The 26,983-nt window shown below is 43.1% G+C and overlaps 1 protein-coding gene across 2 annotated transcripts in view; it reads left to right on the top strand.

Annotated features, from left to right (window-relative positions):
* Positions 1-22,522, top strand: part of TMEM182 (transmembrane protein 182) — a 48,596-nt gene extending 26,074 nt beyond the window's left edge. Inside the window, exons 4-5 of one of the 2 annotated variants that reach the window (XM_055539532.1) lie at positions 3,824-3,961; positions 20,386-22,522. In XM_055539532.1, coding sequence (XP_055395507.1) covers positions 3,824-3,961; positions 20,386-20,606 — 359 coding nt within the window. In that variant the 3' untranslated portion in view covers positions 20,607-22,522. The remainder of the gene's footprint in view (positions 1-3,823; positions 3,962-20,385) is intronic. The other variant, XM_055539533.1, reaches the window with a different exon arrangement.
* Positions 22,523-26,983: the final 4,461 nt, after the last annotated feature.

The raw sequence follows: 26,983 nt of genomic DNA on the forward strand, positions 1-26,983 counted from the left end.
CCCACCTGGAGGCTGTAGTAACTGCTTCCCTTGTTTGCCTTGGTCTGTCCTTTCTCCTGCCAGTTCATTCTCTGTCCATCTACAGGAATGATGTGAGTGTGTTAAGTTGCTCAGTCGTGTCCGACTCTCTGCGGCACAATGGACAGTAGCCCGCCAGGCTCCTCTGTCCCTGGGATTCTCCAGGCAAGAATACTGTAGTGGGTTGCCATTTCCTTCTCCAGGGGATCTTCCCGACCCAGGGATTAAACCTGAGTCTCCTGCACTAGCAAGTGGATTCTTTACCATCTGAACCGCCAGGGAAGCCCGTGAAAGTAATACTGTAAGGGTGAAAGTTTAATTGATTTAGGAAAATAAACTGAGTACTTCAGGAGAACCATTTCTATAACCTCTGTTGTTAGTTATTTAACAACAATGTCTGTTGTTAATTATTCATCCTTCTCATTACAACACCCAACCAAGGACCACTTTGTTAGGTTAGTTCACCAATTCATTTAGAATTAACAGAACTTCATTTCTTTGAAAACAGTAGTTAATTCTGGCCTCTCACAAATTGATTTGGATGAAGCTTTCCTTTAATTAATACCAATTGTGATGATGTAGATTACATGTAAATCTATGCATATTGTGTATCTTGCTTCATGTTCTAAGGAATTAATAGAAATTCAATATCATTTAAGTTTAGCTTTGAATTGTATTTAATAGTAGAAATGGATTTTTAGAGGTGTTTTCACTTGGCACAGTTCAGAGCTTTCAGAGACAGAACTTGCAGTTTTTAGGGGCTCATATTAAGAACAAGGAAACAGATTGAGTATTCTCAGAGATACATTCAAGATCTAGGAGTCTTAAACCAGAGAAGGCAATGGCACCCCACTCCAGTACTCTTGCCTGGAAAATCCCATGGATGGAGGAGCGTGGTGGGCTGCAGTCCATGGGGTCGCGAAGAGTCAGACACGACTAAAGCGACTTAGCAGCAGCAGCAGGAGTCTTAAACAGTATATAAATCACTAACCAAACAAGAACATTCTTTAAACTTTTTAGTGTCTATGTACTAGAACTGAAAGCTTGCCCTATCCTAGATCCATGAGGTTAATAGATATCTTTTAAATACTAACTACATTGTTGACAAGAGCATTTTATTACAAAGCATGTAAAAATAATAGTAGGAACAAATATTTTTGATTCTTTACTGCATGTAACTACTTTTCATGTATGTTTTCAATCCTTCCTGTAAACTTATTTGAAGGATAGTGCTTTCTGGTTTAGAAAACTGTGTTCTATCAGAGTCACACAGCTAGTAATCGCTCAAAACACATGCAGCGTAATTCACTTCATGTTGAAAATTCTCGGATCGCCTCAGTTTTACTTCAGACAGTGAAGGAACTACCTAATTCTGAGACGATTCTTCATTACAACCAAACATTTCCATTCTGGAATCGCAGTGTGCCACATATGCAAACTAGGTAATATAATTAGCTAAGAAACAGGAAGTTCCAAGAAATTTTGAAATAGGCTGAGAGTTGCGCACTTTGGAACACTGAAGCACGGGCAGAAATAAAGGCTGTGGTGATTGCCGTAAGGAAGTTCACTTGGAAGCTGTGTCTGTATGGTCACAACTCTCCAGGCAGCCACGACCCCCTCCAAGAAGTACCAGTCTGTTGCTCCTGCGTTTTCCCAGGGACTGAGAATCCAAAGTCAGACGGTTGGTTGTGCTAGAGCAAACCAGGGCAGGAAGTAGCAGGTATCAGGGTGAGCAGTTCTTGGGGGCATTTGCCCCCCATTTCCCTCTGGCTCTCTTTTGCTCTCACCCTCACCAGATGCTTTCTCTCTCTTGCAGTTCCTCTGATATCGTTAGGAGTCATTTTAGGGGCTCCAAAGAGCTCCAGTACCCAGAGCTCTCAGTCTCAGTGCAGAAAAGAGTTCAGCAAGAGGCAAAGTGACAGATAAGAAGTGATTTCTTAGAACAGGTTAGTTGTGAGCTTTATAAGCAGACAAGTGAGAAATGCAGTACCCTGGAACTTACTGGGCTACAGTTTCATAATCAAAGGAGAAGTGGGGAGGGGGAGAAGAGCTTCTTTGTTTTTCTTGAATAGATGTCATGCTTCCATCAGCAGTTCCTCCTCGAGGTTGAGCAGGCGAGTATTCTTGTCTCTGCATGGTAAAGCTAGGTCCACAAATTATTGTTTTTGTGTGTGTACAGAACGTGTCCTATGGGTCACTAACTTCCTGAACTCACTGGACAGAATGTGGGGTGACTAACACCTAAGTTTAAGTAACTGTCAGTGGTGAATACTCTGGTCACTCTGATTCCAAAAGCTGTGTTTCTCTACTGTACTATGCTTTATAATTTGCCATGCTCCACTTTCCCCGGACCACCGCTTATTGACATTTATACCCCGCTTGCCACCAAACCACCTCCTAATAGTGCAGTAAAGGAGGTGCATGAAGGTGTAAGCTGTGAGGCTCCTCTGTTACCTAGTAACTCTGGTCGGACAGGGAAGGCAAAGGTTTGTCTCAAAGCCTTCCGTCTTACTTCCCACAGTCAAGTCGACCAGTACTTTCCTGCTCTGTGCCCCGAGGAGCTGGAGTACAACCACAGAGTGCCTCCTTACACAGTCAACCCAGTAGCGTGCCCCACGAGGCATGTCGGCGTGTGAGGTGAAAGCCTGCCCTTGTGTTCTTGCCTTCAAAACCCAGTTACTCACACAAAATGTAAACTTCCTTTTCCTGTTTAACTGCAGTGGCTCCTCTCCTCAATATTCCATCTTCCCATCCTCTTTCCTCTTAAAGATTCCAGTTGATTTTTATATATATATATATATATATATTTTTTTTTTTTTTTGGCCAGGTGGGCTTGTTGAGAAAAATCATTCTTTACTTTCTTATGAAGTTTCTGTATTTTCATAAAAAAAGTATAATTTCCCCAGTATGTGGTGCTATGCTTTCCCTCATTTACACATGTAGGAATTTGTTTTTGTGTTTTAGCCTTTGGGAAATGATGAATTTGTTTAGTGGATCAGTAATGATCCCACTCAAAAATGATCATTAGAATTCCTCTTTATTCGATTACTATATGTCACCAAATCTACTATTTATTTATCACCAGCTGCATCTATTAATTCAGACTTACTGACCCTTGACTAAGAGACCACTCTAACTTTTCATTTTAAATCTTTCTAAGAACAAATATTAATAGAAAGTAGTAAGTCTTAAAAATATCTTATTTTAAATCTCAGTCTATACAAACCTTTTTTTTTTTTTTTTTGGCTTTACTTGTCATTTTTATTACCTTAAGACTATTTTCCACTAGAGTCACAATCTAAACAAGAGCCCACTTTTTTGTTAGGAAACTAGGGGGACTGTTACCAGCTTCTCAGGGATCACTGCAGTACAAGCATCATCTTGGCAGGAAGTAAGAGGCAGTGTTTGTGGATGTGAATGCCTTTTTATGTCTTTGTCCATTTGGTGTAAACTCCTGTGTGTGACCCATCTGGGAACTTGCTCAAGAGGAGTCTTTCTAGAACTCTGAGTGTTCCCATTTCTAAATGGATAAGCTGGTCAGAAAAAGAGCTCCCAGAGTATATTAAGCTTGTGCGTTGTGTAAATACCAAGCTTGTGTTGATAGAAGTTCGGCATCATTGAATCCAAAGTCATCTGGTGAGGCTTCGTTTCAAAGATAACTCAGGACCACAGCCTGGGAGGCTGCCCAGCAGTGCTGGGGCTGAAACTAGAAACACAGAGAAGAGAGAAACTTACTGTGCGACAGTCTGCCGTGTTCACGATCTAAGCGTGCCTGACTCTTCTCCTTTTCTCCTGGGACCTGCAGTTTACCGCGGCTTCTGGGCAGTCCTGATGCTTCTGGGGGTGGTCGCCGTGGTGACTGCAAGCTTTCTGATCATCTGCGCAGCACCCTTCACCAGCCACCTTCTCTACAAAGCCGGGGGAGGCGCCTACATCGCCGCAGGTAGGTCCAGCGTGAAGGCTGTGATTTCTAGCCGTGGAATACGTCTTTGTATTCTCCAGTTCTGGTTTCACAGGTGAGACTTCTAGGAGTTAGTAATATGCTAATATACACATACAGTATTTCCTGAGTGCTGCCTGGGCGGCACACACTTTTCCAGGGACTTTGTGTTTTCCATTTGCTCATTGTATCCAGGTTCTGTGAATGAAGACAATAGGCAGGGAAGCTCTGCTGTAAGAGCCTTTTAATCTCCCTTGTCCTGTTAAAGTTCCACCTGTAAAATGGGAGTCACAACACATCTGTCTATAACATCTGAATGTTTGTGAAGCCTCTTGTGTGTGCCTAAGAAGATAGCCTGTTAGGATATTACAAACCCTCATGATTTGTTTATCTCAGCTGAAAATCGATTTTTTCTACAACATCATCATTCCATTTTCATAACTATGGTTCATATGTGTTATCTAAGCACCTTCTCTGTAAAGCCTGCATTTAAAATAAAATAGTTATTTTAAACTAAAATAGTCAGCTTTCCAACTAGTCCTTCTAAGTGAAGTCGCTCAGTCGTGTCCGACTCTTTGCAGCCCCATGGGCTGTAGCCTACCAGGTTCCTCTGTCCATGGGATTTTCCAGGCAAGAGTACTGGAATGGGTTGCCATTTCCTTCTCCAGAGCATCTTCCTGACGCAGGGATAAAACCCAGGTCTCCTGCATTGTAGGCAGACACTTTACCATCTGAGCCACCAGGAAAGTCCACCAGTCCTTCTAAGTCCCACTGAAATGATCATAGTACAAATAGAAAAATAACTCTATACTTCATAATTCCATTAGAGCGAATCCCTTATTCAAATCCTAAAAGTTGATGCTGTGAAAGTGCTGTACTCAATATGCCAGCAAATTTGGAAAACTCAGCAGTGGCCACAGGACTGGAAAAGGTCAGTTTTCATTCCAATCCCAAAGAAAGGCAATGCCAAAGAATGCTCAAACTACCACACAATTGCACTCATCTCACATACTGGCAAAGTAATGCTCAAAATTCTCCAAGCCAGGCTTCAACAGTACATGAACCATGAAATTCCAGATGTTCAAGCTGTATTTAGAAAAGATAGAAGAATCAGGGGTCAAATTGCCAACATCCATTGAATCATAGAAAAAGCAAGAGAATTCCAGAAAAAAATCTACTTCTGCTTTACTGATTACGCCAAAGCCTTTGACTGTGTGAATCACAACAGACTGTGGAAAATTCTTTAAGAGATGGGAATACCAGACCACCTGACCTGAGAAATCTGTATGCAGAGTTTAGTTCAGTTCAGTCGCTCAGTTGTGTCCGACTCTTTGTGACCCCATGAACTGCAGCACGCCAGGCTTCCCTGTCCATCACCAACTCCCAGAGTTCACCCAAACTCACGTCCATCGAGTCGGTGATGCCATCCAACCATCTCATCCTCTGTCGTCCCCTTCTCCTCCTGCCCCCAATCCCTCCCAGCATCAGAGTCTTTTCCAATGAGTCAACTCTTCGCATGAGGTGGCCAAAGTATTGGAGTTTCAGCTTTAGCATCATTCCTTCCAAAGAACACCCAGGGCTGCTCTCCTTTAGAATAGACTGGTTGGATCTCCTTGCAGTCCAAGGGACTCTCAAGAGTCTTCTCCAACATCACAGTTCAAAAGCATCAATTCTTCGGCGCTCAGCTTTCTTCATAGTCCAACTCTCACATCCATACATGACTACTGGAAAAACCATAGCCTTGACTAGATGGACCTTTGTTGGCAAAGTAATGTATTTGCTTTGAATATGCTATCTAGGTTGGTCATAACTTTCCTTCCAAGTAGTATGCAGAGTACATCATGTGAAATGCCAGGGTGGATGAAGCACAAGCTGGAATCAAGATTGCTGGGAGAAATATCAATAACCTCAGATATGCAGATGACACTACCCTTATGGCAGAAAGTGAAGAGGAACTAAAGAGCCTCTTGATGAAAGTGAAAGGAAAGTGAAAAAGTTGGCTTAAAACTCAACGTTCAAAAAACTTAAGATCATGGCATCTGGTCCCATCACTTCATAGGGATGCAAATAGATGGGGAAACAATGGAAACAGTGAGAGACTTTATTTTCTTGGCTGCAGAATCACTGCAGATGGTGACTGCAGCCATGAAATTAAAAGATGCTTGCTCCTTGGAAGAAAAGCTATGACCAACATATTAAAAAGCAGAGACATTTCTTTGCTGACAAAGGTCTGTCTAGTCAAAGCTATGGTTTTTCCAGTAGTCATGTATGGATGTGAGAGTTGGACTATAAAGAAAGTTGAGTGCTGAAGAATTGATGCCTTTGAACTGGAGAAGACTCTTGAGAGTCCCTTGGACTGCAAGAAGATCCAACCAGTTCAGGATCCAACCAGCATCCTAAAGGAAATCAGTCCTGAATATTCATTGGAAGGACTAATGCTGAAGCTGAAACTCCAATACTTTGGCCATCTGATGGGAAGAACTGACTCATTGGAAAAGACTCTGATGCTGGGAGAGATTGAAGGCAGGAAGAGAAGGGGACAACAGAGGATGAGGTGGTTGGATGGCATCACTGATTCAATATACATGAATTTGAGCAGTGTCAGGGAGTTGGTGATGGACAGGGAAGCCTGGCATGCTGAAGCCTATGGGGTCGCAAAGAGTCGGACATGACTGAGTGACTGAACTCAACTGGAATCCCTTATATGCCTTAAAGCGGAGCATATTCTTCACCAAATATATTTTCTCACCCAAATCACACTCTACTGTCATTTCATTCAAAGGTCTAGTTATGGTGTATATTTTCCCATGATTTTCCCAGAAATAATCTCCCTCTACTAAAATGTGTAAACCTTTCTTTCTTCTTCTTTGCTTTTCCATCTTTTTAAACCTTTCTTCATAAAGGGAATATGTACTAGCATATTCCTTAGGGAATATGTCCAGTACTTACATTATGGGCAACATGATTGTTTTAAACTCAGAGATACTGTGATCCTGGGTTTTGTCTTATTAGAGAATTGTGTTTTTGTGTGTTTGATGGTCATTTTTTTTTTATTTTATAATTTGTTTGAGAAAATTGTGTATCTAAAGAATTAGTTTGGTTGAGGACTCTGAAGAAAGATGAAGCATCTGATTCATATTTGACCAGTAGGTTTTCTCACTGGCTGCATTGGGTATGGGGCTGAGGTCCTCTTGGCTCAGGACTTTATGTGAAAGGGAGGAGTCAATGTGTTCCAGGAACCTAGTCCTGAAAGCCACTCAACCAGACAGTTACAAGAAAGCTTCAAATCTGACTTTTAATTTCCTTCACAGACCAATTATTTACTGTTTGTGCATGGCCATTTATTTCCTAAGAACATAAGGAGGTATTCCATTGAATGAGATTTTTTAAATTACAATTTTTTTTTATCAGTTGGACAGTAAAAGTGACGTTCTCAGGAATACCTGAAACTTACTGTCTAGTAGCAATTTCCACCATGAGACACATCTTTTAAAGCAATTATGGGGCTTTAATAAATCATCCATAAGCCTGAGTGTTATTGAGAGACAAACTTTAAAAATCTTTCAGTTGTCTACTATTTGCACCCTCAGATATTTTAATAGGCAATTAATACTGTCAGAGTTGGAAAGGGAAACTCACAGACTATTCTAGAGGGACATTAGGAAAATGTGCTCTGATCACTAGGTTTTGGGGGCAGCCAGGATTTTCCTGTACTGTATTTAACATGGAGCCATGCATGTAGTCATTTACTGAGTTAAACTGGATCGAATTTATCTAGCTTTCTGTGGTTAGAGATCACGTTTTCAAAACGAAGAGTTCTCATCCCAGGGGGCAAGTATTCCAAAACCTCTCCTTTTCAGGGCTTGCTGGTCACTCCAGACCTCCCTGTTTCCCCATGCCAACTCTCCATGCTGGGCCTGGCAGTCGGGAACAGGTGTGGCCCGGGCCCGCAGTTGCCGGAGCTACTTTATACACACCACAAACAAGACACTCTCTCTTTATTTGGACAGACGGACTTGAGAGGGTGGAACCACATTCCGACGGGCCTTGCTGGTGTGTGCACGCAGAAGGCCTCTGGTGTCAGCACGCAGGCTGCTTGGGCACATCCCACGCACGGCTGTGGCGTGCTGACGTCACAGCTGTCGGTGTGAGCAGGGGCGGGGTCCGCGGCCTTCCTCGCGCTCTGTCCGCGGCTCAGGCAGAGTCTGAAGGCCCGGTGTCATCACTCCCGGCGCTGGGCCAGATGCCTCCTCCGGCCAGGCCATGTGTTCCCCATGGAAGTTCAGTTCCGGACCAAGTGCGAGGTGATCGTCAGGACGTGACAGCCCCCGAGTCTGTTTAAGTGAGTCTCTGCCACACCACTCCAAGGCCTGAAGAGTTGCTGAGCTCTCTTCCAATGTGAACTCCGTGGGGCAGCTATGGAGGGCTGACTCACGGCTTCTCCACACCCTGTGATACCCGATATGATAGGAAAGATGTCGGAAGGTGTGGCATTAAAAAACATTTGAATTATGTGGAGAAAATAATTGTGTGGCTGAGTGTCCTAACGCCGGCCAAAGCGACATCAATGCAGGAATTGCTGTGGATGAGTAAGATCCCTGAGTGTACAGGAAATAATGAGGACAGGGTTTGGGATGTTCTGGGACACTGATATTGGGTGATAATCCATCACAGCTAAAAATAGTATTTTATCAGTTTATCAGGGTGTAAAGAAGGCTGAGTGCCAAAGAATTGATTGTTTTTAATTGTGGAGAGTCCCTTGCACCTCAAGGAGATCAAACCAGTCAATCCTAAAATCAACCCTGAATATTCATTAGAAGGACTGATGCTGAAGCTGAAGCTCCAATACCTTGGCCACCTGATGCGAAGAGCCACCTATTTAGATAAGACCCCGATGCTGGGAAAGACTGAGGGCAGGAGGAGAAGAGGGCAGCAGAGGATGAAATGGTTGGATGGCATAGTCGATTCAATGGACATGAGTTTAAGCAAACTCCAGGAGACGGTGAAGGACAGGGAAGCCTGTTGTTTGCAGTCCATGGGGTCACAAAGAGTCGGACACGACTCAGGACTGAACAACAGGGTAGAGAAATTTCTCTTCCATAGTTAAAATCACCTTTTCCTGAATGACAACCTGGGATTATATTTTTTTCTGCTGGATGTAGAGTGCCACAGAGTCTCACCTGGGTCGAGAGGGCTGGGAAACTTCTGAATCTTGGCTAAATGCCTTGTTAGCATCTCATGTTGGTGAGACTGCACACTCGTAAGTCAGAGGAACATCGAAGCCCACACTCCAGGCCCAGGGTATGCTAGCCAAAGGAAAGGACACCTTGGCAGTGAGTGCAGTGAGTCCTTTGGAAGGTGATGGCAGCCAAGTTGTGGCCTGACTCCTGCCCCATTCAGTGACCGCAGGGCACATCCTTTCCTTGTCCAGACAGCTGTTTCACACGCTGCCCTGGCTCACCAGGGACGTGAGTGGAGTGAGTGGGGTGAGCTGTACAAACCCCCTGCCACCTGTGGCAGACACCCTGAGCATGTCCTTCCAGTCTGGAGGACAGTGCTTTCTAAGAGGGTAGGGATGGGAGCCCCTTAAAACGGGTCAGGGGGGTAAGTGGATGTGAAGGGAACATGACATTCTTCTTCAAGAGGGTAAAACTGACTCAGAAGCACATCGGATTTGTGAAGTGTTTTCTTATTTCCTTTAAAAGATCAGTGGAATTTGTAGTAGTTCATGGTGAACCACACTCATTTCTAGAGAAAACACAGATGTGATGGATGCATACTGCAGGAGACATTTTTTACTGTAATGCCAGAAAAAGTAGCTCCTAGAATCCCAGGGACGTATGTTGGATATTCACTCTCCTTTGGCTGAGACCAAACATGTGGCTCTCAGGAGGCTCAGGGATCATGCCCGGCTCCTCCCATCTTCCTCCAGATAAAGCCAAATAGTCAGAGCGGAGGAGAGTGTGGAGAAAACAGACCAAGAGCAGAGGGATCAGGGAAGAACTGCTGATGGCCTGGAGGCAGGCGTTCTCCACTTACAGGCACACACACCTCTCTGAGTGCCCCTGCCCTCTCCAGTCCCTGTAGTGAGACCCAGACTATAAATAGCCGCTGCCCCGGGGGAGCTGAGGGGACCTCCCCGTGAGGGAAACTGGCCTGGAGGGCCTGCAAGGGCTTGCCGGTGGCTTTGCTAAAGTTTCTATCTTCTTAGCAGGCAAGAAGTGGGCTTTCAGAGGAAATCAGAAGCATAACTTCTCAGTATGGAACCAAATATACACCAAAGTACAGGACTTGAGCATTTTATTCAGGGTTCTGGTCTGTTGGAGGTGGGCGGTGGAGGGAAATAGTGATGAATAATAACTAGGCATTGCTGATCTGTCAGGCAGATGTACTGTTGAAGGAGAATTAGTGTCTCGGATTTTCCGGAAATGCAGAATGGCTGCTCAGCTTTTCCTTGTGCTCAGTCCAGAGTCTCAGGTGTGCAGGTCTGCCTTCTAAGTAGGGACAGAGGAACCAGTGACTCTTATGTTTCTAAAAGTACCTGTTTTTGTACACTTGCTTTGCATCTTCAGTTGTCACATTTGGGGATTTGTCTAGGAAAATCATCGTGTCGGATTCTGATACTATTCTCATGGGGAATTTTAATGTCCTCAATCTGACATTTTTTTTTTTTTTTAATAAATACCAAGTACCAGAGTAAGTCAACCTTGGCTGGTATTAAATAGGGAAGAGCTTAGAAGAGTTGTTATTTACAAAAGTACTTTAAAGTCAGAATACTTTTCTTTCTCAGAAGCATCTTTGAAAGTTTCCTTTATCTCCACGTTGCTTCTCAGCTGAGATTTGTGGCACAGACTGTTAGAATCAGACTTGCCCTGTCTTGGTTTTGAATGGGAGTCAATGTGGTAGACTCAGGCACACCTCGAAGAGATGATGGGTTTGCTTCCAGACCCTTCTCTGCTGTAATCCATTAGTGTGCAATACCGTTATGTCTAAAACATGGTTGAAATAGTGTGAGGACGGCCATGATGTGACGCAAAGTGAGCAAAAGGTGTGTGGAAAAACGGTGCTGACAGACTCGCTCGGTGCAGGTTGCCACAGACCTTCACTTCACTACAAAATGCAGTACCTGAGACGCACAGTCAAGTGAAGGGCAGTAAAACAAGGTCTGCGTGTATGTGACACTAAAGCGAAGGGACAAGTCCCCGGAGGAGGAATTCAAAAAGGACGCATCACAGTCAGTTTAACCTCTGAGCCAGATGATGGCTGCAGAGGGGAGGCGGGTGTGAGGGGGAGAGAGGGGTCACCCCCGCCCCCACCACCCCAGCCTTGGCGGGTTGCACCATCCTCGCTGGGGACCATCTGGACTCTGGTCAACTCCTGCCCAGGTGAATCGAGGATGTGAGAAGCCTGCTCAGTAATAGCTTTGGTGGAACGTTTTTGAAAAAAAGCTTCAATTTGAAACTTGGATAAGTACATGCTCCCCACCCCCTTTTAAAAGATGTATCTGAGCTGAGAGCTAGAGTAACAGGCCTGCAAATGAATGCACTGAATAATTAACCTCCAGCCTGAGGAGTCTTAAACACGTCAGGTAACAAGACTGTCTGGCCTATAAATAGGATCTCTGGTTTGGAGTGAATTCTGCCAAGGTGGACGGGCAGAGTGTGTTTCCATCTGCCTCATTTTCCTCTTCCAAAGTACGTGCATCATTAACGGCTACTGTTTACTCGGTACTGTGAGGGGTTTAATTTGTTTCCGAATATTCGGTTTCATTCCACACCCTTTCCCCACACTGTCATTTGCTGGAAGATAACTAGTAGTGAGTGGACAAGGCATATTGCTTTCTTCACTAGATTATGTTATGTTTTCTGAGGCCTTTTTTCCCTTCACATACACTTTCTTTGTAGAAGAGAAGCACATGAGGTATAGATGTGTCTGAATGATCAGATCGACAGGGGCTGGATTTTCCTAGGAAGAATCTCTGCTTCCTATGACCAAGGGGCTGCTGTGGAGGGGAGGGAGGCTTGCTTGACTGGACAGTGGAAACAGAAAACGTCCTTAATACGACTAAGCTCCAGTCTGGATTCACCTGATGCGCTTTCTGAAATATCCCCTAGACGGGGGCTGTGATGTGACGGGCGCCACCTGGTGGAGGATTCCAGCAAGGCCCGGGCAGACACGTGAAACCACCTTTTCCCTCTCTGCTTCCATGAAGTCTCAGAAAGGAGAATCTACGGCAAGCTGCTTCTCGTGCCTCTTGGCCCGTCCTGAAATAGTCCTGTCACATGAGAAGCTCTGACCCTTCAGAAGGTTTCGGAGGATGATATTTCTAGCCACAGCAAGAGCGTACGCCAAAGCTCAGTGTTGGCTATGTGCTCGTCCTTTCTGGGGCATCTTGCTCCTGGAGTGCTTTCCTCTGTTCATTTCTCTTATTGCTCTCTTCGGTGGGCACCTTGTGTCATCTGTATTTTACCAGTGATGAATCGGAGACACAGAGACGTTAGAAACATGCTCAGTGTTACTCAGCTACTAAAGTTTAAACTTTCTAAACAGTGAACCTGAACCAGGGTAGACAGATTGCAGCCCTGTGCTCTTCAACCACCAAATACTTCCTGAAACTCAGTTACCATCAGCAGACCCTTCCTCGGCCTTAAATGAAACTGCTTCTCAGATCAAACCCCTCACTACTTATGAGTAGATATGGATATACGTGCACAGTCATTCTCTATCTATCAATCATTGTTTCACAAGAGAGTACAGAGTATTGAGACTTCCCTGGTGGTCTAGTGGTTAAGACTGTGCTTCCAATGCAGGAGATGTGGGTTCAATCCCTAGTCAGGGAGCTAAGATCCTGCATGCCATGGGGAATGGCCAAAAAGTTTAAAAAAAAAAAAAGAGAGAGAGAGAGTACAGAGTATTGAATATAAAGGATGTTTAGTGTCGGAAGTTATCATGCCAATCTAAAAAAGTAGTATTTGAAAAATCTGATAGATAATACCCAATGCATAGGTTTCATTGACTAAAGACATTAGACCAGAAAATGACCTTTGTACAAAAAAATGCTCTCCTCACCACACGGCCAATAAGAAATCCGCCTTGTTCTTGATATGCCATAATTATTTGTCCATTTATTTGTTTTATTATGATCACAAAGCTTCATGGGCTTTGGGACCAAAATTTGATTATGCCTCCAGTAAGCTATTTTAACCTAACAGAAGCAGAGGATATCAAGAAGAGGTGGCAAGAATACATAGGAGAACTGTACAAAAAAGATCTTCATGACCCAGATAATCACAATGGTGTGATCACTGACCTAGAGCCAGACATCCTGGAATGTGAAGTCAAGTGGGCCTTAGAAAGCATCACTACGAACAAAGCTAGTGGAGGTGGTGGAATTCCAGTTGAGCTGTTTCAAATCCTGAAAGATGATGCTGTGAAAGTGCTGCACGCAATATGCCAGCAAATTTGGAAAACTCAGCGGTGGCCACAGGACTGGAAAAGGTCAGTTTTCATTCCGATCCCAAAGAAAGGCAATGCCAAAGAATGCTCAAACTACCGCACAATTGGACTCATCTCACATGCTAGTAAAGTAATGCTCAAAATTCTCCAAGCCAGGCTTCAGCAATACATGAACCGTGAACTTCCTGATGTTCAAGCTGGTTTTAGAAAAGGCAGAGGAACCAGAGATCAAATTGCCAACATCCGTTGGATCATGGAAAAAGCAAGAGAGTTCCAGAAAAACATCTATTTCTGCTTTATTGACTATGCCAAAGCCTTTGACTGTGTGGATCACAATAAACTGTGGGAAATTCTGAAAGAGATGGGAATACCAGACCACCTGACCTGCCTCTTGAGAAATCTGTATGCAGGTCAGGAAGCAACAGTTAGAACTGGACATGGAACAACAGACTGGTTCCCAATAGGAAAAGGAGTACATCAAGGCTGTATATTGTCACCCTGCTTATTTAACTTATGTGCAGAGTACATCATGAGAAACACTGGACTGGAAGAAACACAAGCTGGAATCAAGACTGCTGGAAGAAATATCAATAACCTCAGATATGCAGATGACACCACCCTTATGGCAGAAAGTGAAGAGGAACTAAGAAGCCTCTTGATGAAAGTGAAAGTGGAGAGTGAAAAAGTTGGCTTAAAGCTCAACATTCAGAAAATGAAGATCATGGCATCCAGTCCCATCACTGCATGGGAAATAGATGGGGAAACAGTGGAAACAGTATCAGACTTTATTTTTTGGGGCTCCAAAATCACTGCATATGGTGATTGCAGCCATGAAATTAAAAGACGCTTACTCCTTGGAAGGAAAGTTATGTCCAACCTAGATAGCATATTCAAAAGCAGAGACATTATTTTGCCAACAAAGATCCGTCTAGTCAAGGCTATGGTTTTTCCTGTGGTCATGTATGGATGTGAGAGTTGGACTGTGAAGAAGGCTGAGCGCTGAAAAATTGATGCTTTTGAACTGTGGTGTTGGAAAAGATGCTTGAGAGTTCCTTGGACTGCAAGGAGATCCAACCAGTCCATTCTAAAGGAGATCAGCCCTGGGATTTCTTTGGAAGGAAAGATGCTAAAGCTGAAACTCCAGTACTTTGGCCACCTCATGCGAAGAGTTGACTCATTAGAAAAGACTCTGATGCTGGGAGGGATTGGGGGCAGGAGGAGAAGGGGACGACAGAGGATGAGATGGCTGGATGGCATCACTGACTCAATGGACGTGAGTGTGAGTGAACTCCGGGAGTTGGTGATGGACAGGGAGGCCTGGCGTGCTGTGATTCATGGGGTCGCAAAGAGTCGGACACGACTGAGTGACTGGACTGAACTGAACTGAAGCTATTTTATGAATTTTTGTTAGACTTCAAAAAATAGAAATTATAAAATTCAATTGGAGAAAAGTTATGCTTTCAAAATGTATGACCTAATTTAAATATAACTTCATTTAAAACAATTATTACCTGAAAATTGGCAATACTTTCTATGCCTGCTAAAATCACTGTGGCAAGTGGGTTTGAAATATAATACACTTATCTCTCAAGACAGCTATTGCTTATGTTTTTATGAATTTCTTTTTGTAGTTAAGATTTTTCCATAGTATTAGTGCTTCACTTGGTGGGTGGACCAAATCAATAATTGTTGTTGTTCAGTCCCTAAATCGTGTCTGACTCTTTGTGACCCTATGGACTGCAGCACGCCAGGCTTCCCTGTCTTTTCACTATGTCCCGGAATTTACTAAAACTCATGTCCATTGAGTAGGTGATGCCATCCAACTATCTCATTCTCTGTTGCCCCCTTCTCCTGCTGCCCCCAGTCGTTTCCAGCATCAGGGTCTTTCCCAAGTGTTGGCTCTTTGCATCAGGTGGCCAGAGTATTGGAGCTTCAGCTTCTGCAGCAGTCCTTCCAATGAGTATTCTGGGTTGATTTCCTTTAGGATTGACTGGTTTGATCTCCTTTAAGTCCAAGGGACTCTCAAGAATCTTCTCCAGCACCAGTTTGAAAGCATCAATTCTTCATTGCTCAGCCTTCTTTATGGTCCACCTCTCACATCCATACATTATTGATCCATACATCAATAATATTGCTGATATCCCATCAATAGGAGATGCATCTCTCTGGGTGTGAACACACGTCCTCTCCTCCCACCCCACCCCCACTACATTCACTTTCCAGCACACGTAGCCACACACTTCCACCACACTTTTTTTTCTTCTTTTTTCATACATTTTGTTTCTTGTTTTGATATATTTTCAAACTTACAGAGAAATGGTAAGCCCCTTCACCCAGAGACTGCCTTCAGATTTTTCTGATTTTCCCAACAATATCTATTAAAGAAAGCAAAAGAATCGAGTCCTGGAACATGCCCTGTGTTCAGATGTGTCATCTGAGTATCCATCAGACCAGAGTAAATCCTTCTTTGACCTTCATGAGCTGGGCTCTTTCGAGGAGTACAGGCCTGTGGTTTTCTGGAACGTTCCTGAGTTGGTTTGCCTGATGCTTCCTCAGTACTGGATTTCGGTTCTTCCCTTTCCGCTGCAGCAGCACAGCCGTTACATTGTGTTCTCACTGAATCTCTTGAAGTGGTAAGTGACACCAGTCTGTCATGTCCCTGGTTTTACCAACTTTGATCCCTTGAGTAAAGTGGGATTTGCCAGGTTTCTTCATTGTAAAGTTGCTGTTTTTCTTTACGACTAATATGCGTTTTTGTGGGAAGAGACTCTGAGCCAGTGTAAACATTTATTTCCCATCTAAATTTCATCCACTAGTTTTAGTATCCATTTTTGTTTCTTGCCTGAATTAATTCTGACTTAAATGATCGCCTAGCGGTGATTTCTGATCCAGCTCTTCCTTCTGTATTTATGTCAGCATTCTGAATAAAAGGCATTCCCATCTCCCTACTTAAATTTATTCACTTGCTTATTTTTATCTCTGTGGGCTCTTGGATCCCTCTTTTGTTTGATGAGATGTAATAGGCTGCTATCATTATTTGTTTAATAGTCAAATATTCTTAGAACTGGCTAGGAGAAGCCCCAAAATGTGTTTTCTGAATGCCCACACTGTTCTCTGAGCATACCTGTACTTTTTTGGTATAACATGATGTTCCAGATTTGTCTTGTACTTTCTGTCCCAGCCTGGACTCAGCTGTTTCTCAGAGATGCCCCGAACCCTGTGTTTAGAAGCCGAGATCTGGATGCCCGGTGTGCTCTGTGGAACTGGGGTGGTGTTGCTGCTAGACTTTCACAGGGAACAGCCGGGAAGTATAGCTAGGCACACACATGCACAAAGGTGTGTGCACACATTTGCCTCTGTATCCATTCATTTATCCATCTATCTAAAACCACAAATTCTCACCAACACATTCAACTCTAAAAAAACACCATAGAGTTCATTCTAGCTTTCCCCCCTTTTCAAATTTGTGACTCCCTTTTCAGGAGTGAAGAACTTGACTCCAGTTCACCTCAATATATGTATGTGGATGATCAGTCCCACTGTAAGCAATGGTCTCCTGACTCTTCTTTTGGCTACTTACTTCAGCAGCCCCCGTCATAAATTTTTGCTGCCATATTAGCTAATCTGTTGGCTTTTGGTGTAAATACTGATAGTTTCCCCAGGTTTGTTTGTTCATTTTACTTCTGTTTGTCTGTCTGCACACACACACACACACACAAGACACTGGCGATGTAATGGGTTATGAAGAGTAGGGAAGCACTGTTTTACCCCAGGGGTATAATCATAAGCTGATCTGTTATGAAGTAAATGGACTATGTCTCCAACCAGTGAACAAGACTGTATTGATAGAAACCACTGTTATTCGTTGCTTTCAGGGTATAATTGCTCTTTAAAGAACAGCAGTGATTAAATGTAACTGAATTCTTCCTTATTATGGATCGTCTGCATGATGTCCTACAATACTTTTTAATAATTTTATTTATTTATTTATTATTCTTGGCTGTGCTGGGTCTTCACTGCCACCTAGACTTTTTCTCTAGTTGCGGCAAGCGGGAGCTACTCTCTAGCAACGTGCGAGAGCTTCTCATTGCTCGTGTCCTCTCTGGATGCAGAGCATGGGCTCTGGAGCACATGGGCTTCTATAGCTGCAGGTCCCAGGCTCTAAAGCACAGGCTCAGTAGCTGTGGCGCACGGGCTGCGCTGCTTCACAGCGTGTGGAGACCACCTGGCCCAGGGGTCGAACCCATGTCTCCTGCATTGGCAGGCAGGTTCTTTACCACTGAGCCACCTGGGAGGCCCTACAATACTTTAAAAAATATAGTCTAAATTCAGTAAGTTTACAATTCTTGAAGAAAAGATGTATAGAGCTACTAGTTTTTCATGAAGGAAACTTTTTAAAATTAAAATACCTGAAAGCAAAAGAGATTCACGTGATGCAAGGAAGATTTTATATATATATATATATACATACACACACACACACACATATATATATATATACACACACACACATATATATATACACACACACAAATATATATATAAACAAATAATAAAAAGTGGTTTGCAATGTGTTTGCCTAAGGCAAAGGGTATGCAGATGACCAAGCCACACCTTTACATTAGCAGAGCACATGTCTGTGTATTTGCTGAAAAAAAAAAATGCATTGAGGGGCTCAGAGTTGCTAGACAACACATGGCCTCACCATATTGTTGTCACAGTCTGGGGCATGGCTCTGCGAGGAGCTTGCTGGCCGGATCCGGCTTCACTGTGTCTTTGCGATCCGGTTGTTGTGCAGTGATCAGACTGCTCTGTTCTGTGCTGCAATGATTACATTCACGTGCAGAAGGCAGAGCGAAGGATGGTTCTTATTAGTGAAGCTGTTGTATTGACTCTTCACAACTCTGTGGCTTGTATCATGATCAGGGTGAAGTTTCAGCTCTGATGATGACATACTTTGACATAACGTGTGGGCCCTTCCTCTCAAGATTCTTTATGAAATTGCTGATCCAGGAGGGTGAGGACACCTAAATACTTCAGGAACATGGTTAACTCCACAGGAGCGATGGATGGCTAGGCTTGTAACCCATGTTAAATCTTCTCTCCATGTTTCCCAGCCTCTGCTCCTGATCACAGGGTGGTGCTTACCTTTCAGACAGACTAGCAATTAGAATGTGGAGCTTTTATACCCGATAGTTCAGTTCATTCATTCAAAGAGTACAGTAGATCCCTAACAAGTTTGGATTGAACTTTTGGACAAATAACAAGTGACCTCAGGTATATTTTTGTTGTTGTTCAGTTACTAAGTTGTGTCTGACTCTTTGCAACCCTGTGAACTGCAGCATGTCAAGATTCCCTGTCCTTCACTATCTCCCAGAGTTTGCTCAAACTCATGTCCTTTGAGTCAGTGATGCCATCCAGCCATCTCATCCTCTGCCACCACCTTCTCCTCTTGCCCTTAATCTTTCCCAGCATGAGGGTCTTTTACAATGAGCCGGTTTTTCGCATCAGGTGGGCAAAGGATTGGAGCTTCAGCATCCAGCCCTTCCGGTGAATCTTCAGGATTGATTTCCTTTAGGATTGACTGGTTTGATCTCCTTGCTGTCCAAGGGACTCTCGAGAGTCTTTTCCAGCACATGATTCGAAAGCATCAGTTCTTAGCACTCAGCCTTCTTTATGGTCCAGCTCTCAATATCCACACATGACTGCTGGAAGTATATTTTGCTTTGGGACAAATTCGTGTGTGGGGACCTGTCCCTCATTCAATAGTGAATCAGCTCAGCAGCTCTCGAGACTGCAGCTCAGTGCAGCAGTTGCACCTCCTTCTAATGTCATGGTAACAGTCACATGGAAAAGCATGTGCTTAGTAGTAGTCTCAGATTTCCGCATCATAAAGCTCTTCTGTCTTGTTATTTGATAAAGTCAAGGGTCCAACACTATGCTACTTCTCTGCCCTTATAATCCCAACAGTATTTTTGAATAGGTGGATTGCAGTTTTATATTGAAATGGTTCATAAATTATATTGAAGGTTTAGTAATTTCCCTCCCTCCTTTCTTTCTTTCTTCCTTTCTTTTATTTAATAAGGCTCTTGATCGCAAATCCACAGAAAGTTTGTTAAAGAGTCACATATGTTCTTTTATATTAGTTCGGTGCTCCCATCTCTGTTTTTTTTCTGGTACTTACTTACTTGGCTTCTGTTTTCACTGTCACATTTACAGCGCCAGTTAGCTGTAATTATAAATGTTACATTGTTATAACAATAGTCAGAAAGACTTTGAACTAAAAATCAGCTAGGAAAGCTACCAGCTGAGTTTGCATAAACTTGAAACTGGGGGTTCAGAGTACCTGTTTCATGAGTATGTTGTACATGTTGAAAGAAATAACGTATAACAATGCTCATCACAAATGAGACATACAATAAAGACGAATAAATGTTGGAAAGTAAATTCTGCTAGGCAGGGCTTCCCTGGTGGCTCAGATGGTAAAGAATCTGCCAGCATTTGAGGAGACCTAGGTTCAATCCCTGAAGATCTCCTGGAGAAGGGAATGGCAACCCGCTCCAGTTTTTTTGCCTGGAGAATCCCATGGGCAGAGGGATTCTTGCCTGGTGGGTTACAGTCTACGGGGTCCCACAGAGTCGGAGATGACTAAGTGGCTTCCATAATAGCACAAGGGATCTTTGACTCTTAGGTTCGCAAGCACCTGATGTGGCCCCTGGCACACGGTGAGCGCTCAGTCAGCACAGGTCAGCCACTGTCCTTGTTCTTCTGCAGCTCTCACCCTCAGTGCCCTGAACACTGAAGATAAGTGATGTGCCTAGGAAGCGTGTAGTAGCAGGTCTGACACCAAGTAGGCAATTTAGCTAGAGTTGCGTTCTCACAGTTTTATCATCGGGCATGTGACTGGTCTGCTAGCACACTCGGGCAGACGTCTTCAGAAAGGCTAAAGGTGTCTTGTTCTGTCCCCTCAGGCGTCCTGTTTGCCCTGGTGGTGATGCTGTACGTCATCTGGGTGCAGGCAGTGGCCGACTTGGAAAGCTACAGACACAGGAAAATGAGAGACTGCTTGGATTTCAGCCCCTCTGTGCTCTACGGCTGGTCGTTCTTCCTGGCCCCGGCGGGGATTTTTTTCTCCCTGCTAGCTGGATTACTGTTTCTGATTGTTGGACGGCACATTCAGATACATCACTAGTCAGACTGCTGCCTCCAGTGTCTCCCTGAATGATTTAAAACAGAGGTTTTTTTTTTTTTTTCATTTTGTCTCCATGATCCTGGCATAGAATGAGTTGATGTAACTTGTTAGTTGCTATTTGAATTAGCCATTGTGATTTTCTCTCATAAGAGGGTCCTAGAACTTTCCAGGTGCTTCGGTCTTGTCTAAGTGCCCTCAGGAACCTAGTTTTCAGGTAACATGGGCCTTATACCTTTCACCATACTTGGAGTTTGCAGGTAACAAGGGCCTGAAAGTGCAAAATACCATCACCAGGGTCAAATCATGATTTGATTTAAGCCTCCTTCGCATTCACTTCTGCTGCTGTTAAGAATAAATCTTGGGAGAGTAATTATGAACAACAAACAAATGTTGTCAGAAAATTAACTCTGCTTCTTTTATCTGTACATAAATACCCACGTACACAGGTAGCAGCGCCTGTGAGCAGATTATTCACCACTTAAAAATAGATCAAAGTTGCTCCCTTAGCAGGAGCCACACAAACTCATCAGTTAGAATGGGCCCCCACAAAACCAACCTATATTTATTCTTCTTTCTTAACCAAAATTAAGTTTGGTTATGTTAAGTTATTCATTTAATTGTGCATGCTTATATAAATCTTAGGCTATATTTAAAAGAAGCAAATCTCTATACCAAATCACAGATAATGCAGATTGGATTTTTCATGAACTGAAAGTGGCTTAATTGTATATGGAATATGGTTGAAAGTATGTAAAAACCAAGCGCCTGTGCTTTGTACATAATTCTATTTGATATTTTAAAATTCCCAGCTAAAAATTATATTGCTAATCTGTCCAGCATGTGAAGATTTACTGATGAAATGTGTTTTTAATATGCACTCACTATAAACGCCCAAAATGCTTCCAGATGAGGGTGATAATAGTCTTGCTTTATTAAAGACTATGAAATGTTAACTTTCCCCAAGATCTTATGGGTTGTAGCTCTTCCCACCATTTGATGCCCTTCCCTGTTGTCCCTCCCTGACTTCAGCTTGACAGCAAGTACATTAGCATTTACGGATCTGCTATTTGCTTTAACCTCTTGGAGGAAAACCTGGGGGGGTGGGCATTTAGGAATGATTATATTCACTAGAGTAGACATTTTGCATATCAAAGATGTTTGTTTGGCACTAGTTTTGATGGAAATCACATCCATCTGAGAAGCCTAGGTCTAATTTGCATTTTGGAAGCCCCCTGGCAGAGGACTCGCCTAGTGAAGGCACAGAGGCCCTGAGTGGTGTACGGACTGACGTGTTCCAGACACAACACTTTACTCTGCAGCTGCTGCAGACACCAAGGGCTTGAGTCGGAGGCGGCCGGGAGGGTGACCCCTTAGAAGCCGAGCCTGGGGTGGGGCAGAGGCGCTGGTCCCCCGGTGCCTCACCCCCTAGTCCCCAGATTGTCTCTTCTCTGCACACCTTGTACTTTCCTTTAGACCTGGTTTACTGGGAGGGTGCTCTGGGGGGGAAAAATGAAGGTCTGAGGTGTATGTGGATCACGGGGCGTTTTAGGGGTTATCTACCGACCGGGCTTTCCTGTTAAAAAAAAAAAAAAAGAAAAGACTTCAGGTCCTTAACTGGTTTCTCAGGAGGTTTCAATTTTATCATACACGTTTTCCTGGTACTTTCCTTTGTGTTTTTCTGTTTCATTTTTATATTGCTTCATTTATTTCTTTGCTTTTGGCCTGATTATTACAAAAAATAATTATGGGTTCTGTTATGCACGTTGACTGTGATATTACGTTGTGGCATGCTATTAAGTTTTCCAGACAATGCTAGATGTATTTGATTAACTCATGGCATCTGTAAAAACAATTCCTTTTGGTAGAACTTTGGAATGGAGCCTTTTTCTAGTGTATTATACGTCATTAGAATTTCATGTGCAAGCTGTTTTTTTTTTGTTTTTTGTTTTTTTTTTTAGTAAAGGTTTGAATATTTGTAGTTTTCAGATGGTTAGTCTTACTTTCTAATATTTGTGTGACTACCATACATTTATCTTAGGGTAACTGGCTGAATATCTGATGTACATGAGACTTTTACTCAGATCCACACTTTGGAAGTAATAGTTGTAATGCACTGATCACATTAATTCAAGTATATTGCCTGATCTATTTCAGCAACAATCCATGGAGGAAAGGTGAGTTGTATTTACTATGTCAATGAGTAAAATACACATATATTCTTGTAACGGTCTTATATCTGATTTGGGATAGTATGCTTCGTTTTATTTCTCTATTTAGTGTATTGATTTATTTCCAAATCTTTCAAAGTTTTAAAAATCTTTTTTAAGAGAATTGAATTTGCATCTTGAAGTTACAGTTCAATGAATAAGACAGCTTCTTGGCGACACTTGCAGAAAGAGTGAGAGGAAAGTGAGGTGTGACCTTGGACTCAGGTGGAGACTGTGTTCTCTCCTTCTCCTCTTTGCCCAAGCAGTTTAGTTCAGTCCTGTGACAGAGAACACAGGTAACTACTGGGAAAACCCTACAAAGATGCTGAATGAAGATGTTTAATTTGGGATTGAAGGTATGCTGTTAGCTAATACTGTTAAGTGTACTGTTACTGGACACTGACTGCTTTTATGACTAATCTATGAAATGTATTTACTGAATTTGAAGATTAAATCCACTTATAAGAGTATATTTATGTGATGGAAGAGGTGTCAGTGCTTGGTAATTATCGATTATCAACGTGTGTGTGTGTGTTTGTGTTACGTCTGTAAGTTTGTTTTTGTGGGGTTTTTTTTCCTACTGCTTTCTCTCCACTTGACCTGACTGACTGCTAGCACAATCGGCAGACCATCTCAAGGCTGCTGGGAATAGGGGCCGCATCATACGCTTGTAGATACTTAGTTTTTGATCGATTGATCAATACAGCATCATCAGTACAGTTTATGATGTCTAATACTTTTGCCTGTCCACATGATAGCATGACGTTTCTAATTAATGCATTTGCTTCATAATGTTGCTGTCTTAATCATAAGATGGTGAACCCTAAAGCCTACCATTTTACCACTTACCCAGCTTCCAGAAAAATATGATTTCCAAGGTCTGTTACTTCCTATTCACAGACACAATAAGACAGAAAAAAAAGGCATTAAAATTTGTTTACTTCTCCAAATTGTTTTTCTTTGCAAAAGTTATGCATGTTCATTAAACCATTCAGAAAGTATAAATGAGTAGAAAGAAAGAAATTTCATCTGTAACTCCACCAGTAGAGTCAAGCAGTACATAAATAGTTCTAGTAGGTCACTTAAAGTTCTCAGTCACTCAGTCGTGTCCAGCTCTTTGTGAACCCATGGACTATAAACCCACCAGGCTCCTCTGTCCAGGGGATTCTCCGGGCAAGAATACGGGAGTGAGTTGCCATGCCCTCCTCCAGGGCATCTTCCCCACCCAGGGATCAAACCCACCCACCTCTCTTCTGTCTGCTCCATTTGCAGGTGGGTTCTTTACCACTAGGGCCACCTGGGGACATTAGATAACTTAAAGGGTCATACAGAAAAGTGCTTTGTAAACTTAGATTTTTACTTAATATGACAGCTTGAACAATTTTGTGTCATTAGATATTTCAGAGATTATCTACACTCGCAATAGCAGCCAAGCCCACACATCTCAGACATGGGCCCGCCTGGTCTGTGTTAGAGTCTCTGATTCTGGAGATCCTGCTGTTTCTGAGTCGCTTTGCTGTTCTTCATGTGGACATATTTTAAAATGGAGAAATAACAAGGAATGTCCACCCTAGGTTATGGGCTTCCCAGGTGGCTCAGTGGTAAAGAATCCGCCTGTCAGTGTAGGAGATGCAAGAGGTGGGTTTGATCCCTGAGTCAGGAAGATGACCTGGAGGAGGAAATGACAACTCACTCCAGTATTCTTGCAGGGGAAATCCTGTGGACAGAGGACCCTGGTGGGCTACAGTCCATGGGGTTGCAGAGAGTTGGACACAGCTGAGCGACTGAGCACATACCCTAGGTTATTGAGTTAAATAATTGTGGACAATTGCAAATTGTATTGATACTTTCTAGACTTCCACTGGTTGAAAGTCAGACAAGATTAAGAACAGACAAGACTAAGAACAGGCTGACTCCGATTCTTGAGCACTTCCTGGGGGCCACTACCCATTCCTGCGCCATTTGGTGGTGTCACTCCCTTGGGGAGCTGAGGGACTGAAATTGAGAAGGTGTGGAAGTCGCCCAAGGCCACACGGTGAGGAAGGATTGGAGATGGTTCTCTAGGTGTTTGAACTCCATGCTCTTTCTATGACACTTCTTGGCTGCTCCCTAATAGGGGAAGGAAAATATTTGGGGCATATTTGAATGAAAACAGATTTCTGTGAATGATTAGGGTTGCATGTTGGTTGGTTGCATGAATGAAGAAGCTTGAAGTGAGCTACTTCCAAATCCTCCACTGAGAAGCCCCTCTGCTGCAGGCTTTGGGCTCCAGGCATTAAACGGAGTGGTTCAGAGGTCAAGGATCCCAGGGCATACGCAGTGACATCAGTGACCTAAAATATGTGTGAGGCTGTAGGAGTCTGAAGCCACTTGAATGGCTTATACCACCCTGAGTGCAAACTAGAAAGCCCAGTATCAGAAAGCAGATGCCACCTTGCAGAAGTGTCCTTCTGGCCTTATCTTTAGTGGCCATTGCTCATGGTGGGGCATCCCCGGTGGCTCAGCTGGTAAAGAATCAGCCTGCCACTGCAGGAGACACAAGAGATACAGGTTTGATCCCTGGATCAGAAAGGTCCCCTGGAGTAGAAAGTGGCAACCCACTCCAGTATTCTTACCTGGAGAATCCCATGGACAGAAGAGCCTGGCGGGCTACTGTCTATGGGGTTGCAAAAGATTCGGACATGGCTTAGTGACTAAACAACAGCAACAGAGAAAATAGGACTGCCAAAGAAGAGAAGTTACCTCAGAAGTTCCTGGGGTGGATTTCCGTATCTGGTTGGCTAACCAAAGGAGAAAAAAATACACACACACACACACACACACACAAACACATATATATACAAATTGAATTAGTGCCCTTATATATATATAATATATTATTTATGTATTATATATATATATAATATTTATATATAAATATTATGTATAATATATATTTATTATATATTATGAATATATATTTATAAATGTAAATATATATATAAAGGAAAGCACAGAATGATAATGAAAAATGGCTCTCCTGCACATCAGCCCTACTTGCCCCTTTGTTATGTGACTTCACTTTGAATCAGATCCGTCTCCTCGCAACCCTAGCCTGCTGCCAGCCCCCACATGGCTATTTGGCAGCTATTTAAAGCATAGCTCATGTTACTGCACTGCAGGTCTGGGCACCCATGTTCCAACTGGGGCACAACTGATCTAAACAGACATCAACTTCAGGTCTTCTTCTCTGAAATTAAATGTGAAGGTGTGATCTCTATGATCCCCTTTTTCCTTTCTTTTGCATTATTTCTTTTTCAAACCATGTCTTACTTGCACCACAGGGGAACTTCTGTTTGATTGTCAGTCTGATAAACTATCATCAGAAAGGTTAGCTTTCCTCCCTTCTCCATTTGCTTAAGAGCTTTGGAACTCAAAGATAAAAAGTGCTAAATGGGATGAAGTGACCTGTCAAGGGTAGATCCAGCATCTGTGAATGATTTCAGAGAATCCCCCAGCTTCAAGACTTTCCAGCCTGAGCTCTTTTTATTTGGCTTTCCTCTCCTCCTCTTTTCAAACTGAAGTGCTTTGTGTATCATGGGATCTTGGAAGCGTGTTTCTTGAAAAGAAACCATTTTCCCCCAGCCTGAGAAGCCTCATGCAAGACTTGGAAGTATGTGGTGGAGTGCTGAGCATTAGAGGAGCAGTGTAAAGCCTCACCTTCATTATCATACAGTGTATTTCACAGAATGGTCAAGAAAGACAAGCAACTTCCAAACGATTTGGCTGATACATACACAGGGTAGCAGTGACCTGTGGTTTTAGGATGAGACAAATAAAAATATTTTGGAATGTGACTTGGTTAGGAGACACCACTCTGCACAGCTGTTAATCAGGAAGGAGAAATCCAGTCCCGGCCCAAAGGTGATCAAAGGGTGTCAGCCTCTCAGGTCACTCATGATAAAAGCTACCCCTAGTGGAAAGAAATGGTAAAACTGCTAGTGAAATGGGCAGGGCATAACCTTTAAAAGGGTGACACAGCCCGAGGACATGACATAAATTGATTCGAACCAAATATGTCCAATATGGCAGACAAGTCAACTTCCACTAGACCTTGAGCCTCAGTTTAGCTCATTGCAACACATCAGCAAGCTAAACGACATGCCCACAGACTCCATGATACTTCCAAGT

Source organism: Bubalus kerabau, chromosome 11, assembly GCF_029407905.1.
Source record: "Bubalus kerabau isolate K-KA32 ecotype Philippines breed swamp buffalo chromosome 11, PCC_UOA_SB_1v2, whole genome shotgun sequence".
NCBI lineage: Eukaryota > Metazoa > Chordata > Mammalia > Artiodactyla > Bovidae > Bubalus > Bubalus kerabau.